The sequence below is a fragment of the Homarus americanus genome, unplaced genomic scaffold (assembly GCF_018991925.1).
Source record: "Homarus americanus isolate GMGI-L3 unplaced genomic scaffold, GMGI_Hamer_2.0 scaffold1024, whole genome shotgun sequence".
Taxonomy (NCBI): Eukaryota; Metazoa; Arthropoda; class Malacostraca; order Decapoda; family Nephropidae; genus Homarus; species Homarus americanus.
Genome location: NW_024715228.1, coordinates 1,461,595 through 1,481,801, shown reverse-complemented (window position 1 = coordinate 1,481,801; position 20,207 = coordinate 1,461,595). Strand labels below are relative to the sequence as shown.

Sequence of the window (20,207 nt, the reverse complement as noted above, 5' to 3'; positions counted from 1 at the left end):
ACCACCACACAGTGTACCTCCTGCACCACCACACAGTGTACCTCCTGCACCACCACACAGTGCACCCTGCACCACCACACCCTGCACCACCACACAGTGTACCTCCCGCCACCACCACACAGTGTACCTTCCGCACCACCACACAGGAGGTTCCGGCGTTCAGTGCGAGCATAGGTCGCCCCCCTCATGAATGCCCGCGAGGATGACTATGCTTTCAGTGTCAGTGGAGGAGGCCCAGTCGTGGACCCTGATTTTCTTGCGGGCCTGGCGCTCAGGAATCCACACAGCTGCCCCAGCGCTGCCCAGCGTGGTGACAGACCCATCACAGTAGACGAGCATAGGAGGGAGGGAGGTCGTAAGAGAAGAGGCGACCTCATCAATCTGCTCAAGGCAGTTAAGTTTGAGCATATACCGCAGTTGGGTGGATTTACGACCAGGGAAGGTGTGGACGACAGCATCAACACTCGGGGAGGTCCACGGCGGTAGAGGCGGATGAGTGTACTCGGGAGGGAGAGAGGTCGAGGGGGTGTAGAGGTGATAACGCAGGATGTCAGCAGCAGTGTGGACGGGCCAGTGTTGGGAGGGAGAGGTAATGGGGGCAGGCCGGCGCAGGAGGGAGTCAAGATGTGAGTTCAGTGAGCGGGACAGGGGAGTCGGTTTCTCACTGCGAAGGAGTTTAACACCTAGGATGGCATTGAGAGCAGTAATTCGATCGCAGACTGGAAGAAGGATCAGTTCACGCTGCATGACTTCTATTCTGGTGGTCATAGGGCAGCCGAGGATGAGTCTCATCGCTCTGTTTTGGATTTTCTCTATGCTTTGTTTCTCGCGTTGGGAGGCAACTACAAGGACAGGGGAGGCATAATCTATGACAGCTCTGACGATAGCAATGTACATGAGGCGTAGGACCCTGACAGAGGCTCCTTTGAGGCCGTGGGTCAGGGACTGGAGGGGCCTCGTTCGTTGGCGGCAACAGCAGAGGTGGTGGCGCTGGTAGTGGCTCACACAGGTAGACCAACGTACCTGTAGGTGCTTACATGAACAACCTATACTCTGGCTGGGTAGTGCATGATGTGTGACTAAGCAGCAGCAACCTTCTGACCTCCATCTTCCCCTAGCTGGGCTACAAACGAGTGGCGGACAACCATCTCGCTCGTTACAGCCCTTACAGCGCTATTATTAAGGTATCTGGCAACTATATTGTACACACATTTCATATCTATTTTAGCTGGAGGTTTCCTATCTTGAGCAGCGTTGCCGAATTGTGGTCTAGTGACCTTTGGCAAGTAACGTGGCTTTTTAGTTGCCAGTTAGTCACCATAAGGCCACGTTCTAGAGTCTAGACATTCTACGCCCATTTTTCATAAATTCTACAAATCAAAATAATCTTTATTCTACATTGAAATTTTAATAAATATTATTGTAAGATATTATATGGCTGCTTTATTTAATATCTTATATTATGTTACATATTCATACATGTGCCACTTCATCAAAGAATAAAATTTTATATATTAAAATAAATGTATATTTGTTATAGCATTCACTTATGTACATCAGAATCGGTAAAATATCTACCACGACATTACAAAAACCTAAACAGAAATATTTATACACACTTTTCCCATAGTGCCAAAAGGAAATATGAACTTAAACTTACCCAAACTTTTCTGGACCTTAAGCCACACAAAATCTTACATGCGTGTGAAACTCGATGGCTGTCGTTGCACGCAGCAGTTGGGCACGTGCTTCCACAGTCAGTATGGCTAGGGTGGCATCGCTGATCTTGATTTAGTATTTTAGCTCCCTGCCCACCCCTCCCCCCACCCCCAAGGTCTGACTGAGTGACTGGGACTACCACTTGGCTCACTCCATCACTCCAGGTCCAACAGCGTTGTTTGCAGCCCCGGACTAACTTGACGACCACAGTTCCTTTCTCTGCTAACATACTGTAACTTCACCATAAGGTAAATTGTTGCTTATTTCAGTTCACTGAGTATAAAGTATTACTAATTGCTCCAAGGGACTTTTCACATATACAAGTACAGGAACTCACAGACAACTCTGTATATCGTTTACTCAACCTATATTTGTCAAATAGAGAAAATGTGATAAGGAATTTTGAGGTAAGGGGTGAGTTAGGATAAAGGAGAGCCGGATTATCCAATAGGCACAGTAAGCATGCGCCCTGGGGCCAAAATGTTCCCCCTCTACGTTTATCACGCCTTGATATATCAAATCTGGGAAACCATTGTAGATTGAATTATTTTTTAAATTTTTCAGACAACCAGGTTTCAGTGACACAAATATCATCAGCTTATAAGTGTACTCGTTGTAAAAGGCGTTCAAGACAACTAAAATTTTTGGAAAGACTTCCGTTGGTTTGGTGGAAAAAAAAAAAGTGTTTATTGGTAGTTACTAATTCGAAGTTGTGTTTTCTTGCTGTGTTCCATCGTATAGTGTTTTTGTGTCGGTAGCAATGTTGGGAGTAGCAGCGATACGTAGCAGAGTTCCTTTTTAGTAGTTGTAGCGCCGCTCCTTTTGAAGTACTGAGTGAAAGCAGAAACAGAGGTATAGAAGCTAAAACAACTATCTGTGCAGGTAGACGGGTCGATATGCACCGAAATTTTTCATGTGACTAGTGACAGCCCCCATATACCAAAATTTATCGTCCATGGTCTCATATTGTTACCCACAAAGTATGCACAGATAGTTATTTTAGCTATTGTACATTTTAGAGGAATTCAACCCGCTAGATTTGCCCCTCATAAGGTACATTTATGCTGGTGTAACGAAAATACAGTACTGTATATACATAATCTAGAGTAGTCAAAGCGTTCTCGAGTTTATTTTGAAAAATTTATTAAAACTAAACCACACACAATATGTAAAGGAAATTGAAAAAAAAAATGGATGTTTAATAATTTCACCTACGTTGCCACATTACCGCCTGCACCAAAGCCAAGTACCGTGTAGCGACGTCTTGAATTTTGATTAATAATAACAATAATTAGTATTTAGTCAGTTTGGCCAAGGTCCTTTTGCCAACAAACATTTGGTGTTCCCATCCACATACTAACCAAACGCACGTTGCTTAACTTCGTAAACTGAACACACATCGCTGTTGTGAAACTGCGTCATTGGTTATTGGTATTAAAGTTTTGTTTTTACCGTGAAGCGACTCGCTGATGGTTATTAAGGTATGACGTTTCTTCAAGTCTTAAGACACCTTGGTTAATATAGAGTTTGTCAGAAAAAAGTTAGCCAGGCCAGGTGAGCGAAGCACGTGATAACAAGGGACAAAAGCCAGCCACACGCATATGAGTAATGATTAGGAGGCGCCACCGACAGGCCTGCTATGACGGTACACCGGACCCCATAACTTCCAAGCTCATGGCAATAGCGGCCGTTATCAGGACGTGACCCTGAACTCCCCCCAATAAAAGTGGGGGGCTACAAGAAAGTCAGGAAGAGAGTCACAGGAACATCACTATGAACAAGTGGCGGTGGGGAGTGCTGTAATTCCTTTGATGGGTCGCTCTCCTGGAATAGGTAGGTTGTCTGTTTTTGTTTGCTTTTTTTTTTGTCGTAACAGTGGCTTGTCCACCACGTCCTATCTGATATGAGGGCACATCGGGTTCGGATACGCTCCTATGATGCGGGCGTGTCTGACGAACGGAAAACGGAACTAGCAAGACTCCTCAACGCAGCACTCGGAATCAGGATCTCAATCATGATCTCCAATCTTATCACCACCAAGGACTACTTCATCGCCCTCTGCTTGACCGAGAAGGATGTCGATATACTCTTAGCTAGCAACATCACCAAGAAGCTGAAGACCACAACCTCTCGATTCTTACTGTATCTTCATGATGAGTACACCACTCATTACAACATCATCAAGGGAGTGCCCCTGTGTTGCCTTGGTAACTGAATATGAACTTGTATAGTCGATGTCAACAATCTGAGAATCTTAAGTTATAAAGCTAAAATTCATCACAATCCACCACACAATGACGAGTTGAATAATATCGAGTTATTCTGCACAAGAGTACAAGTGTCTATTAATGATTTGCATTGTATTTTCGACCAACAGAGACTTGAAGAATGTTTCTGGTGAGTGTGGCGCTGCTGCTCCTGCTCCTTTACTTGGCTTCTCGTAAACCACGAGGCTTCCCCCCAGGTAACTTATTTTCAGCTGGACAGTGTCACCTTAACACCATTTTGATTTCTTTATTTTCCATAATTTACATTTCGCCTTGTGTGTGAACCAGGGGGAGCCAGCCCTTCATCTCTTGAGGCCCATTAGGAAATCTTAGTGATATATCGTGAAAACTCCTGATTATATTCCTAGTTTAATTCCGCTTGAGTCACATATGATTATTAATACATTAATATTCGCAAAAAAAAAAAAAATACAAACACAAATGCAAATATTTATACTGATTTCCCAGGACCAGCTCGGCTGCCTCTTGTGGGCTTCTCACCGTTCCTGGAGACACACTTAACCTTCAAGCACATGTGGCGGCTCTCCTGCACCTACGGCCCCGTCGTCGGGGTCTACTTTGGCCCCCAAGCCACCGTCATCGTTAACGGGTGGGAGGCCGTGAAAGAGTCACTCAACAACGAAGATTTAAATGGTCGACCTTTTAATCTTTATCTCCATCTTGCATACAACGGTGTGAAAGGTGAAAAAGTTAGAGATTATATTACAGTTAAAACTAAAACCAAACTGTTGGTCTCAGATCATCGTCTTTGTTAAAATTAATTACTGCACATCTATTATTATTTATATTCTGTTGTAAATCTGTCTTAGGAAAACATTAAGTTTAAAACATTTAAAATTTAGTTTTCTCCAGCATAGAATATTAACGCACCTTCCCGCAGGTATGATGTATGTGGAGGAAGATCTGTGGAAAGAACAGCGACGGTTCACACTCCACCAGTTTCGTAACTTAGGCTTCAGTAAAAGGTCACACGAGAACATCATCCAGGAGGAAGCCAGAGAATTAATCCAGGAGATGCAGGATGCTGACGGCAGTGTATCACTTCAGGTGAGAGACAGAGTAGTGACAATTTGTGTAATTTGGTTAAGTCGAGCCGTGGCATCCTCTTGGTATAGTCTTGAGTCACTACGGTGTTAATCATTGGAACAGTGTGGATCGCTATGGGGGGGGGGGTAAATTTTATCAAAAATCAATGATGATGGACGGACTGCTTGAGAGGGGAGTGGGATAGATGGTTGTATAGTAGATGGGATGGCACGCATGAGTTGTGTGTACTGTAGGTTGAAATATATGTACTGAATAAGGTGGTGATATTGGGTCTTTTTTTAATTTAATTATTTTTATGATCTTAATTATTTCGAATCTTGGTCTTTGTGTGTGATAAAGATAATTCTTTAATACCTACCTACATGTATGTGTGACTCAGGAGCTGCTCGGAGTATCGCTCGTCAACATCCTGTGGGCGGTGATGGGCGGCACCAGGTTTGGCAGGAAGGATGAGCACCTCCTGGACTTGGTCAACAAGGTCCACAAGATGTTTCGTGCTGGTGAAGTAAGCTGTTTGATATAATAAGTTTAAGTAATTTTTCTTGGATCTTAATCCAGACGGTGAGATTATTACATAAAAAGATGAGAATAAGTTTGTGTTCATAATGTACCTTGGGCAATGTAAGAAGTATGAGATGTGTAATTTTCTTGAATCCAATTGTGTGTGTGGAGTGACGGTGAAACACTAAAGGTATTACAGATGCTGTGTTTTCTCGGCAGCTTGGCGGGGGCCTGGTCAACGCTCTCCCATTTTTGCTTCACGTTTGGCCCCGAGACTCCAATTTCTATACTGTTGTCGACGCCCGGCGGCTTGTCCTTGATTTCGTGAGAGTTAGTACAGTATTCACTAAATGCATTTTTCCTGACGGTGTCAGTAAGATGGATATACAGTGTAAACTTTGCCTGCATGCATCATTGTATAGTATTCTTCTATTCATGTGTGAAGAAAAGGCACCAATGTTTAGAAAACTACATATTTTTCTCATTATTTTATTTACTAGAAACATCCAACTGAAAAGACGGTTCATACACCCAAAATAAGTTTATTCATTTACAACTTTTCAGATGTCTGATTACTGAATTAATTTTGGAATGATTATGACATATACTGCATCTCAAGAGTCGTGTTGTATACCAAACGTGTTATACAGTATTGTATCTGATAAGGGAGTAACCTGGGGTGTGTACACCAACAGAAGGCTGTGGAGGAGCACAAGGCCACCCTCGACCCTGACAACCCCCGTGATTTCATTGATATTTACATCAATGAAATATACAAAAATCAACATAATCCCGACATTTCATTCACAGGTATGTTAGATGCGTTTATTTTGCTCTCTGTGGGACAGATTAATATATATACAAGTTTATACAGTACAGTACTTCGTCAACCACACCTTTCTATTCCTCTTCTTCTCCCAGAGGAACAGTTATCGGCATTGTGTACTGACGTGTTCGGCGCTGGAGTAGAGACGGGCTCCTCAACTGTGTCCTTCGCAGTGCTGCTGACGATCCTTCATCCACACGTAATGCACAACATGCAGCAGGAACTAGACAGTGTTTTGGGTCAAGACCGCTTTCCTTCCATGGACGACCGCAATACGTGAGTCTCTTACAATTCATTTCATTCTTAGTAGTAGTGAGGCAGCCACCCCCCCCCCCCTCCTCCATGGTCTGAACATTAACCTTTTAATTAAGTGAATGGGAGCGTTGTAACACTTAGCTCTAATACTGTCTAACGTCTGGCGACTTCTAATTCCCTCACCAAGTTAATGGGTGACGGTAACAGGGGGTAAACTGGGAGACTATCAGTTAGGTTAGGTTGAAGAAGCTTCTGACATGTAGTGCTAAGGATATTGTTGAGCTGTGTCATCGCTGGCGAGATGACTGAGGGGGAGTAGGGAGTTCGTTTTTATGTTCAAGTTGCTTAATTCCCTCAGGTTCCCATACAACTGACTAATTCTGGTCTGCATCACGTTGTGGCCTGGCAAGATAATGAGACTTGTTCAGCACGTACTGTACAGCACGACTGACTGTTATGAATGACCTTGTTGAGCTTAGTGGTCACCAATCCTTGGACTGATTCCTGGGTGGAGAGGAAGTGAGGGGGGGGGAGAGTTGGGAAGGACTCAACCTGATTACTTCTGGCAGCTACAAGAAAGCGGCGACAGGACGTTTTCACACCGTGGTGATCAAGACACAAGTGTGTGTGTATAAAGACTACTGAACGTTAAGTTAATGACTTGTACATAAACGAACTGTAATGCACAAAATGATGATAACATGTGTTTACCCAGACTGGTGTACACGGAAGCGACGCTGATGGAGGCATTCCGCCATAGCGGGGCAGCGCCTCTCACCATTCCTCACAAGGCCCTGAGGAACACCACACTGATGGTAAGTGTTTCTCCCTCTCTATCTCTCCCTCTCTCTCGACAATTTAAGATTTCTTTCCACAAATTCTCGCTGCCGCCATGTTAGCTCTCACTGCTCTTATTCTGAGATTAGTGTCCTTACACTAGTGTCCTCACTTTGTATCATTGTGTCCTCATTCATGATTGTAGTCTTTGTTCTGTCTCATTAATGTTTAACAAAGTATAAAATGTATGAACAGACAAAATTTTTAAAGATTTATTTAAAAATCGGTTGTATCCCTGAACTACGTCAGGTGAGGTTCAGAGGCTGTAACATCAGCTGTCTCTCTGCTCGTCGTAGACAACAAACACCTGAGTAATGTAGTTCAGAACTCTAACACTGCTTGGTTCACTGAGGTTCATCAGCTCGCCTGTCACTTACAGGGGGTCGTCAGAAAGAGTAGTGCTCTGTCTGAGGGCCTCAGGCCTCTTATACACCCAAATGTGTGAGGCGCCAAGAGATGTATAGGCTCGGTGCCCAGATAATAGCTTGCTTGGTGAAACCATAAAATTTTGAATAAAGATGATTATGGTCGCTAGCCAGTCTGCTTCCGTTAGTACCACGTCACTCGTGGCGTGTTAACATGGTCATATGGAAAGTGTGGTGTCCCACAGTGATCCACCACCAAATCTCACCATCCACGTGTGTGGATCGACGCAACCCATACGAGAGGCATGCATACATAAACACTAAACAATCCACATCAAGACTTTTTCATAAGTTTATCCCTCCACCTGTGCCAATGAAACCAGTTGGAAAGCCTATGACGTCAGTGGGTCACGTAAGTCAAAGAAAGGAAGGTTAGTTCTCTCGGTGAGGCGCACCATGGGGCGGGAGGCTATTTACTGTATACAGCATTTTGGCGGGAATTTGGATACATCTCCCGTGTAAGTTTTAGTGAGTGGAAGTTCCCGGTCGTTAAGACGTGTATTAACGTACTGTATGATGGTTACTGATGCTACACAGGGCCACCAGATCCCGGCCAACACAATGGTGATGAACAACCTGTACAGCGTGCACATGGACCCTCACTACTGGGACGACCCTCACCTCTTCCGGCCGGAGCGGTTCATCAACCCTGACGGCTCACTGCGCAAGGATGAGCGTCTCATTCCCTTCGGCAAAGGTATTAGTTCTCGAGGTATAATTTGTGACTGCTGATGTCTTTAAGTAATGGTTTTGTTCAGGATCCCGTAATCTTGATCAAAAAATGGAATATTATTACTGTTAAGAGTTTCATATCCCGTTCGTGTTGTTTCTGGTGTACATTAAACAACTCTTCATGCTTTGTTACAAGTGTTCTCTTGTTTCACCATGTATCACCACGTATCTCTCATCTTACCTGTATCACTACATATCTCTCACCTTACCTGTATCACCACGTATCTCTCACCTTACCTGTATTACCACGTATCTCACCTTACCAGTATCACCACATATCTCTCACCTTACCTGTATCACCACGTATCTCTCACTTTACCTGTATCACCACATATCTCTCACCTTACCTGTATCACCACGTATCTCTCACTTTACCTGTATCACCACATATCTCTCACCTTACCTGTATCACCACGTATCTCTCACTTTACCTGTATCACCACATATCTCTCACCTTACCTGTATCACCACATATCTCTCACCTTACCTGTATCACCACATATCTCTCACTTTACCTGTATCACCACATATCTCTCACCTTACCTGTATCACCACGTATCTCTCACCTTACCTGTATCCTGCAGGCCGTCGTATATGTCCAGGAGAGTCCCTGGCCAGGATGACGTCCTTCATGCTGTTCGCAGCTCTCTCCCAACGCTTCACCTTCGCCCTGGACCCCAAAGTCCCTGTGCATAACACGGAGGGCAAGTTTGGGTTCACTCTCGGACCTCCAGAGTTCAAAGTCTTCGCTGAGCCCAGGTTCTAGAGCCTCGCCCTCCTACCAGTTTAATTGTATTCCCTTTGGAGATGTGCATCACGGAGTCCCTCACGAGCAGAAAAGCAACAATACAGTATCCAGAAACGAAGTCGATCGAACTTATGTTTTTAGAAAGGTTGGCCCTTTGTTTTATTGTAGGTTTATTGTATATTCTTAAAATGTATTGGTTTTATCAAAAGTATATTTAGTGAGGGAAGAGTTCTTTTATTTTTAGACAAGTTTTCCTTAAAAAAAAAAAAAAAAAACTGCAGTTACCCCTTACATTGTGACTGTTTTCTGTGAAATAGGAAGAGTGTAATGACATAAGGTGTAACTAAAGTAAACAGCCACAGTTTCCCCCTTACTTTTCCTTTTCCTTTTCCTTTTATCCTCTTCACCACTGATCGGCTCGTTAGCTGCTTGGGCGATCGGTCACGTCTCTGTTACTTTTCTTTTTCTTTTATCCTCTTCACCAAATGATCGGTCACGTCTCTGTTACTTTTCTTTTTCTTTTATCCTCTTCACCAAATGATCGGTCACGTCTCTGTTACGCACTGTTGGTAAGTACTGGACATGCACCGGCTCCTGAATGTACCTAAACCTGCTCCAGTGTTGGTCAAGTCTTGTCTTGAAAGAGCTTACACTCGGTGCCGTCACAACACTCTCTGGTAGATTGTTCCAAGAGTTCACAATTCTCAATCCGAAAAAGTTTGCCCTTACAGTTTTCTGGACTTGCGGCTTCTTCAATCTTGAGCTGTGACCCCTTGTGGGGCGAGCGTCCGCCAGCTGCAAGTAAGGTCACTCGACTGAGTAGTGCCCCTTGAGATGCTTATACACCTCAATTAGGTCGCCCCTTGCCCGTCTGTAATATAAGCTAGGCAAGTTCAGGCGCTCCAATCTCTCAGGGTAGCTGAGGTGCCGAAGTGCAGGCACCAGTCTGGTGGCCCTCCTTTGAACATTTTCAACCAACTGACAGTCCCTAGCATATCTCGGGGACCAGACAGGGTGACAGTACTGCAGATGGGGAAGCATTTTACTCTTGAAGATCGTTACGAGGGACGGACCGGCTAGATATCTAAACGACCTTCTTATAAGACGCAATAATTTATTTGCTTGATTTACCTTCTTCTCGCAATGGCCAGAGAATTTCAGCTCATTGTCAACATACACACCTAGGTCCTTCTCACATTCAGTCTCAAATAGTGCAGTTTCTTCATCCCGTTGGGACATATGATACGCCTCCTTACCGTTGGTACGTCCCAGGTGCATTCTCTTACACTTCGTAACATTGAATCTCAGGAGTCCACTTTGTTCTTGATTTCCCGATACTTTACTTTTATCCTCTTCACCACTGATCGGCTCGTTAGCCGCTTGGGCGATCTGCAACGTCTCTGTTACCCATTGTTGGCAAGTACTGGGCATGATAAATATCAAGAAGGTTCGTTTACTTGAGGTCATTAATAAACTCTTAAACAAACTCCGAGTCTTTTATTTACATTTATGCATGATATGAAAACGTGAAATACTCGAAGGACAAATTGGCTTTGTTATTTCCACACTTACGCCTCGAAGCTCCGTCGTCTTCCCGGACATGCCGCTACCAACACCGAAATTACACACACGGTTGTGTTAGTGTCTGAGTAACACAAAAGTTACTGGTATAAAGGAAAAATATTGAATTGCTAGATATACTTAGAAGCATTGGTTAGCATCAGAGTGCTGTAATGATACAGTACTGCTAAATATAAGAAGTATGTATGGTGCGAACTGCCAAATAAATGGTTAACAAATTGGTTGAGGAGTTCGACTATACAAGCAGTAAACAGAAGACTCCAGCCTGAGAGGTCGACCATCCAACAGGTGTCATCTTTCTAGAAAGAAAGATGCCCGAGGAATTCTCTAGGTTGGGTGAGTGAAGTATAGTTGAGACGACAGTTGAGTCGAGGTTCAGTGAGCGTCTAGAAGATGCCGTTGAGTCCATCCCGGAACTGGCGGTCGTCGCGGCCGAAGTAATCGTTGATGTTATAGAGGCTGGCGGCAGCGTCACAGGGCAAGGCGTACTCCGGGAAGTTGCACGTCAGCGTCGACTGTGAGGGCGGAGGTAAGTGTGAGTGTCTAGAGTGGTGTGGTGGAGGGACACGATTTGTGTAGTTGAATAGCCGACAACGTTATGCTCCTTTATTTACGTACAAGAAAGCCGTGAGGAGAATAGCCTAAGAAGAAACCAAAGTCAACTGGGAAAAAATCCATTCATTGCAGTTTACACGTGCTTGTTACTGGTTTTAGTTAATTATATGTAAAGAGTATCTCTCTAGGTGCATATAATAGTAATATAAACTAAGAAGAACAGTAGTTCCGACCTGATCGAAGATGGTTCCCTCTCCACACAAGAGAGAGAACATTCGCATGTTGAAGTTTCCCTCCGGGTCTACATACGGGTAACAGACATGGAAGATGGCACACCCGTTGGCTGGGTCAGCGTAGTAGCCGTAACTTCGATTAGAGCAGCTGGGGGAGACATGAGTCGTGTCATACAATGTGTAGGGAAGGAGGACTCCGGAAGGTATACAACCAAGTAAACCACAGAAGACATGTGTGGACACTTAAAAAGTTATTCTTTAATAGCACTAAAGAACTCGTTACTGTATTCATCTTATTGCAGACAAAGCCCATTGATATTACCATTAAACATACGAGTACATACTCGAAACCTGTGACGATGGGACCGACAATGGCGGAGGCGTTGGAAGGTAATTCATAGGCAAAGGAAGAGGAATCTCTCTTGACGAGGCGGGGCAGGGCATTTGCCAGGCCCACCAGCACAACAATCACTGCCGTAGAGAACATGAAACCTTAAAGATAATTGAAGACAAACAAAAAAACAAACATATGACAGACTTTTTCAGTACCAAAGAATTTAGGATTCTATTTTGTTATTATATATGAAAGCAGAGAAGACATTGTGGGCTGTAGCTGTATGGGTATGTTGATTGGTGAGAAGTACAGTACTTGAGTATTGACTGTTGGAGAATGAGCCTAGACAGTTAGGAGCTACGACAGATACAGTATAATCAAGGAAATATTATAACATGATAATTATTAGTGTTGAGGTGAGCCAACCAGCGGTGCCCTACAAGACAGCGAGAAACGTTACCAAGCCAATGATGATTTTCGTCGCTTCTACACACCTCCAACAGTGACATGTCTCGTTCACTGACTTAACCCAGTTTGTATCTATATTCTGGATAGATTTCTTCTGTTGATAAACCAACAAGAACCCCAAGAAAACCGAATCTTTAACGTTCATCATAGTTTTCTTCGTTATTATTTTGATTTTTACTAACACGCGACGTAAGTTTGATATTTTAAGATGTTGAAACCCGGAGTGTACTAATGATAACAGTGTCTGAAAGTTTTAGAATAACAGGAGAACTTTCCTCTTTATATCAGTTTATAAAAACTTAAACACTAGACGACAGATTTCTCTTATCTTTACAACTGATCTTACCAAGCTGAAGGTGCCTCATTGTGTTGCTGTCGGGGGGAAGAAATAATGGTGACTGATGCCCATCTACCTCTTCTCCGCCCTTATATACCTTCAGCCAACCGACCCAAACAGGAATATCCGGGAGAGAAGAATGGGTTAGAGAGGAAGTGTCTTCCTGAAGATGACCCACAATGACCTTGTCTTGTGGCATGTATCACCACCTGCTTCCCTATATTTTCATCAAGTACAGGACCTACAAAAATTGTAGCTAGAAATTTTTTTTAAATAGTGTATAAGGAGACAAAGTTGAAGTAACAACAATGTAGACAGCAACAGAGGTTGGTAGGACTCCAGGTGTCGCAACACACGCCATCCCATACGTGGAAAGTGAGGCAGCGCGGTCTATCTCTCCTACTGTGTGATGCAGAGACTCCTGATAAAAGATTGTGGAAACAAAGTAAAGGTCTCACCTAACCTAACCTGGACACTCATGATCGGTTAGTCTCAAGTGTCTCAGCTGGTCTTGTGTGGCTCCCAGTTGGTCTTGCTTGATATAGATGTGGTCTGTCGCACATGGTGTGGTGTGAAATATTCTCCCATGAAATAAAATATGCCAAGAAATACAGCGTAGGATGAATACAGTGTGATACGGATTATAGTGTAGTACAAATTAAACAGCATGGAATGAAATGCACTACACGGTATACCTGTATTATGAAATGACTGATTGACTGCCTGACGGAGCTACGATATAAGTCATTCTCATTTATTTAAGGAGATTCAAATTCCAGTGCCATTAAATGTCATACGGTGTCATGAAAGCAGCTTGAAAGGTGAAAGGTTCTTAACACATCAGTATTTATCAAAAGTGAAGCTACCGTTGGTAGTGCCATCTGTGGGCGAGGCCTTGAACTTTACCTCTTCGTGACGTGTGTCTTGTATGGCGATTATATCACATATTTAAAAAAAACACTAAATTATAAAGCATCGTCTCTAAGTGTGAATTATGGATGGATTTTTTTGGCCATTCTCGGTTCCCAAGATGAAGGAACCATTAATTTTATTTTATTTTTTGTCATTATTACGTAAATATGAATTTAAAATATTTACGGCAAGAGACAACACGACCCAATATCCAAGTTGTTCTTAGATAACACTCGCAGTTTCGGCGTGATGTTGCTCTGACGACACTCGTTGGTACTTTCACCTGTGTGATCTCAGAGGAATCGGGCGAGGCCTTGTATAGTGCCATAATCCACTACATTATATCATGGTAGTGTACTGCCTCCACCACATTATTTACGTCTCTTTATGTACTCAAATACATAAATACACGACTACTTAATAAGTACACTACTACATGTGTAAATAGTTTTCTTTAAGATATATACGAGTTGGAGAAGCATCAGTGTGTGTCATACCAACCATCCTGTCCGTTTTTCATATTTCACAAAGTAATTTTTCATTTCACGTTACATTCCCTTCCACATTGTCTCATCATTTATTCTGTCTTTCCTCAGTTTATTATTATTATTATTATTATTTCTTTTAGATTTTCTTTTATGTTGGTGAAGACGTATAGATTTGTCTCATTAACTTCGATAACGTCTTTACTTCCTGTGGTTCTTTTTTTGTACAGTCTCCCTGCCCAACTGCTTGGTCGGGGTTGTGATAAATCAACCTTCTCAGACTAATATTATAAGCATTATTATTATTAGAAGAAGGTAGAAAAAGAAAAAGGTTGAAGAAGAAGAAGAAAGAAGAAGAAGACAGCTCGTTCTTGCTGACACAAATAACAAATCACTTTACGCGACCCCATAATCATCTTTTTTGCCATTATTTAAAGGTATATTTCTAGTGTTTCATTTGGGGACATAATAGTACGTACGTAAGGTGTGTTTACGTAATGGAACATGTTAAAGTATCACCAAAACTTCGAGTGGTACAACAACAAAAATGAAATCGTGGCCAGACTGAGAGCATTGTGCTGCCTTCTGGTTTTACGGCTTAGAACCTCCTCAACATGTATGTTTATATATTTATCAACTGCCTCCTGTTTATGATGGAGTCTTAACTTATATACATATCCTTAGAAACATGAGAGTTGATGTTGCCCTGAAGAGCGTTTACAAAAAGTCACTTTCGTTTCTCGTGAGTCGGGAATGGTGCTGTGATGATGGGCCGCGTCTGGGTGTGTGATTATCTCCTGACTGAAACGCTCTCTGGCAGTCACGTATAAGATCTTTTGTTGTTCCATCAAATTGTTCTTACATTTTTTCCCAAGCTGTAAGGACATGAGAAGGTTGTGGTTATTAAGTGTCATTAAAATGGAAGAAAGGTATCGTTCATATGATATTCAGAAAACTGAATTTTTGTATCTATACTCTTCCTCATGAATTATTATTATCTGAAAGCTGTTATGTATGTTACTGCTCAATTGTCCCATTTAGGGGTGTTTGCTTCCTTTCGCTTGCCTAATGAAATTGAAACTGAAATATTTTATTGACAATTGCCAAAGGTAGGTGTGAAGTCTGTTGTTAGCAGTGCTGGATTTAGACCTGTGGAGGCAAATGGGCAGCCTCTTTGTGGAGGCCCCCTCATTATAACTACCCAAGAGGGTGGGTGGGGTGGCGAGTGAAGCGATCCTAAACATCTGAGAGTTCCGGGGGGCGGTGTAAGCCCCCCGGGAAACATTTGAAATTTGAACACTTCTTTGGAGAATTTTGAAGCTATATGCAGTTATATTGAGGAAATTAGAACATTGAGAAATTTTTAATTAACTGTATATTTATTGACAGTGTACAAATTCCCAACACACACACACACACACAAAAGTGAGACATGACTGGAGTCATTCATGTGGTTGCAAGTCGACCAGCCCTGATATAGCTACTACCGCGCATGTCAAAAATTTTCAAGCGTCTTCACAGAAAAGAATATATTATTAGTTATTACAGAGAGATGATTCTTTGTATTATTCGTGAATTTCAAGTAGCTAGCTTAATTTCTATCACGCTTCTTGCTGAACATAGTTTTACGTGATGGAATAGATAAACATGAATTTTAAGGAATGAAAATAAAAATAATCCAAATGAATAAACAAATAAATAAAATACTGTAATATGTGGAGGCCCTGGGCAGCTGCCCACTTTGCCCACTCCTGAATCCGGCCCTGGTTGTTAGCTGTGGTTTAGTCGTGGTCTGGGTTGTTCTTCCTGAGACAACACAACCGTCTTCGAAAGCCTTGACTTTCGGAATAAGAAAATAATTTGGAATGTGTTATATTGTTACTTGTTAAGTTCAATACAGATATATCTTAGCTCCATTTGTTCCCCGTTTATTTATTTTTTGTAATGAGCAAATAAGGCGGAATAAACAATAAAAACAACTCATACATTTTGTCACCAGTTGAGTGACAGCACTTTCAGACATTGATGTCGTAAATGTTTCCAGGGTTCAGGAACAGCTTTTCGATACATCCGACTCAATCATCCAAAAACGAGCCATTATACGAGCTAAAATATTGGCATATAATATTATACTTTATATTTAGAAAATATAAAGACAAAGATCTCTTAAGGTACATATGTGGAGAAACGAATGAGTAAAACACGACCAAACTCGATCTGTTATAGTACTGGGACGAGGTTTAGCGGGTTCGCTCAAGTCTTGAATTTGCCTCGTCTCGTGGTTTCGGATTCATGAAAATGCAACAAAGGCCTGACAAGGAAGCAGTGAAACAGTGTTGTATGAAGTGTATGGAGTATACAACCAGTGAGGTGAAGAGACTGGAATTGAGGAGGTTTACTAAGTATCGTAAAGTGTTCGTCAGCGTAGTAAAGTGTTTGCAAGTGTCCCAAAGTGTTTATAAGTGTCGTAAAACAGTTATAAGTACAAGAAGGCTCCTGACAAACACTTAGCCAGTGAGGTGAAGAGACTTAAATTAACGAGGACTGAAAAGTATCGGCAAGTGTTTGTAAGTATCGTGAAGTGTATCAAGTGTCACAAAGTGTTTAGAAGTGTTGTTAAGTACTTATACCGTAAGCGTTTCAAAGTGGTTTTGTTTTAAAAAGTAGGTCTGATAAAGTGCCATTAACTCTAATAAGTGTATAATGCGAGATGTGGTGCACAATGAAAAAGTACTATGAAGTGTCAGGAGTGTCATGAAGTGTCTTAAGATGTCAAAATGTCCTAAAGTGTCAGGAAGTGTTCTAAAGTGTCCTAAAGTGTCAGGAAGTGTTCTAAAGTGTCCTAAAGTGTCAGGAAGTGTTCTAAAGTGTCCTAAAGTGTCAGTGGCTTAAAGTGCCATTAAGTGTCCTAAAGTGCCAGTGTTCTAAAGTACCGTAAAAAGCCATATAGTTAAATAGTGCCATAAAGTGTCATAAACCCTCGAAGTCCCGAATAATTATAAAGTGTCCAAGCGATATACAATAACATTATACCGCGTCGAAAAGTGTCGTAATGTGCTGTGAAGTCTCAAAGTGTCGTAAAGTGTCAATAAAGTGCTACTAATATTTTTAAGTGTCGTAAAGTGTTATTAATGTCGTAAGGTGTCGCCAAGGGCCATAAGGTATCATAAGTGTCAAAACGGTGCCAGGAGATGACCCTGTATGGTGGCAGGGCTTCCGCATCCACCAGCACAAGGTAACTACAAATAATACTACTGTTGTGTTCTTGACATATTGAACAAGTTCACTTAAGTCATCCATTTGGCATAAACTAATGCTTAAGATCAAAGGTTCTGCCGTAGTTGTTCCTGTACGTTAAGTGTGAATATTCATATAGGTGTGTGTGTGTGGGATAGACGGTAGGTAATCTTAACTGGATTTTTCGTTTTCTTTTTCCAGGTGAGCTAAAACAGCAATCCAAGGGACATTAATACACCATATCTCAGGTACTGTACGTATGTATATGAGCTTAATAAAGAGAAAATAGACAAACACAATGAGAAATTAGACAACTGGCCACATACACTACGCTACAATACCATCATACGTTAGGCATTGCGATAGGGAGTTTTCACTGAAAGTCCCTTGCATTTAAGTATTGCTTACGTAATTATCTTTTTTTACCGGTTAACATATGATTTAAATAATGTATTTATTGTAAATTGATTGACAAGGATATTGTGTATTTATTTTTTATATATACTTCATCATATATGGAGGATTTACTGAAGTTAACCAACCAAAGAATTTAAAAGTTAGTAGAGGATTTATCTACTAACTCAGGTGAGTCAGAAAACTCGATAAATTCTGACGCATTGCCTGCTGCCATAGCTGACACTATCAGTGATACTGTTACCTTTACGTAAGTGCGTGAATCACAAACTGATTTACAAGTACACACTTGAATTGAATGGTGAAAGATTGATTGACTTTTACATTTGACGATTTAAACCGTACATAACTAAGGTCTGGTCGTTCTTAAGACACCAAAACTCAAAACAGTGTTCCTTTTCATAATTCTACGGATAAACCCATTATTCTACTTCACCTGCTAACTATTCAGTAACGCTTCAGGCATCTACTAACCCACTAACCATGACTAACACTGTCCAAGGCACGTCATCCAAAACTCCTAATGTATACAAAATTTTGCTGCAGCATGATCGCATTACGAATTCACAGGGGAAGATCATCATTATCTTGTAGTGATTGTTTTATATGCATGCGAGGATGCCATGTGCAATATTGTTGTCAAGGACAGCAACGATCGTAAAGCTGTCATACGTGGTCACATTAACATGGAAGTCACGCTGGCAGCCTTACGAATGCTAGTGGTCTGGTGCACACAGATTATGGCGAGTTGAGGAGTAATAAAATCTTTTTTTTTTTTTTATCATGGTTCACTTAGTGGTCATCTGAATTATATTTTTCGATGGGCTGACAGACCCATATCTTTAGGTCGAACACAGGACGTATTCACCCTCAGCGAGTGAGACGTATGATATCAAAGCGCAGTTTTTAAACTCAGATTGGTTCGATGCTAAAGGTTACATGCCTGGTGAGCGAGTTACACGTCTCTTTGAATTTGCACATTTTATCTACTTCTTTTGAAAGCCTGATTGCAGTCACGCAAAATCGATGGAATTTACCAAGACAGACTAGACGGGGTGTAAGGGGGCGCGGGAAGGGGCAAGACCCAACATTCTTAAAGGATGATGTACGAGTAGGTGAAGGTGAGGCAAGGGTGACGCCCCTCTGAACAATGACGACCAAAGATGCCGTGAACTTACAATCGTTCTAGAAAGTAAAGGAAGGATGACAAGGCGTGTGAAACTGGAGAGAGAGAGAGAGAGAGAGAGAGAGAGAGAGAGAGAGAGAGAGAGAGAGAGAGAGACCGACCAGTGTTTACCTCAACCAAATCGCATTAATTGTATGTTATTGTGTCGTTAAGCCGAGTGTAATCATCTGCTGCTGGTGCGTATTGAACGATAACAAAACAAAGAGGACAGAGACAGACAGGCAGACCATCATTGCCAAGACCCAATTATTATACCCGTAACATAATCAGCAAATTCAGATTACAACATTCACATCCAGGCCACAACCACGCCATAACCACACATAAGAATATTGGAAGTGGTACATTATATTAGGTATAACGAAGTTCTTTAGCAAACTACAAAAATACACTCCCAAGTTACAATCGACCAAGAGAGAGAGAAACGGCACTTAACAGTAGTCAGGCCGTAACTGATCGTCTTGGCGGCTCACACAAAACACATCACACTTGTCTGCTAAAGCTGTACGTGTTACTGTGACCTTGGGCAAAAGGGGAGGAGCCTTGAAAAAAACAGCATCTTATTAATATAGTTCTATTAATTTCTATATTACAAGCATTTCAGCCTTAACACTAGAGGTGCCCGTGCCGAGGGAAAGAGGCCAGTGTAGTACCCCTCCATTGTTCTTGATAGTCTTGTCTAAGATTATTTTGAAGTCCAGTACAGCACTGCTCTTGATTTCACAGCTTGGGCTGGTAGACTGTTCCATAGGTCTACTGCCCTCTGTATGAAAAAGTATTTCCTATGTTCGTTTTGCTTGATAGTTTAGCGAGCTTCTAGTTATGTCCCTTCGTGTTGGTGGAACGTGAAACCACAAAGAATGTTCCGGGTTCACGTTTTCCATCCCTTGCAAGATTTGAAATGTTTTAATGAGATCTGCCGTGTTGTGCTTTGTCTGAAGGGTTGTTAGTGCTGAGGCCCCAGTGTCAAAAAAATAGGATAGAGAGGAATAACCTAATTGCAATGTTACAGGTCATGTAAAGGTTAACCTAAGTCTGTGGAATATAAGTGTTTGTTAATGTTTTTAGGTGAATTAGCTGACTGCCT

At 42.0% G+C, this 20,207-nt stretch overlaps 2 protein-coding genes across 2 annotated transcripts; one reads left to right on the top strand and one right to left on the bottom strand.

Annotated features, from left to right (window-relative positions):
- Positions 1–4,094: 4,094 nt before the first annotated feature.
- On the top strand, positions 4,095–9,521 carry LOC121857122 (methyl farnesoate epoxidase-like). The gene is made up of 10 exons (XM_042353012.1): positions 4,095–4,183; positions 4,455–4,688; positions 4,888–5,054; positions 5,434–5,559; positions 5,775–5,885; positions 6,251–6,365; positions 6,477–6,657; positions 7,352–7,451; positions 8,436–8,595; positions 9,215–9,521. Exons 1-10 carry the CDS (start codon positions 4,108–4,110, stop codon positions 9,394–9,396), a joined length of 1,452 nt encoding a protein of 483 aa, XP_042208946.1. The 5' UTR covers positions 4,095–4,107; the 3' UTR covers positions 9,397–9,521.
- A 1,331-nt stretch (positions 9,522–10,852) lies between these two features.
- LOC121857114 (U-scoloptoxin(01)-Cw1a-like) lies at positions 10,853–12,938 on the bottom strand. Its single transcript, XM_042353002.1, has 4 exons — positions 12,896–12,938; positions 12,092–12,218; positions 11,748–11,895; positions 10,853–11,474 (listed from the first exon to the last, which is right to left on the bottom strand). The coding sequence occupies exons 1-4, from the start codon at positions 12,912–12,914 to the stop codon at positions 11,346–11,348; spliced, it is 423 nt and encodes a 140-aa protein (XP_042208936.1). The 5' UTR covers positions 12,915–12,938; the 3' UTR covers positions 10,853–11,345.
- Between the last annotated feature and the right edge of the window lie 7,269 nt (positions 12,939–20,207).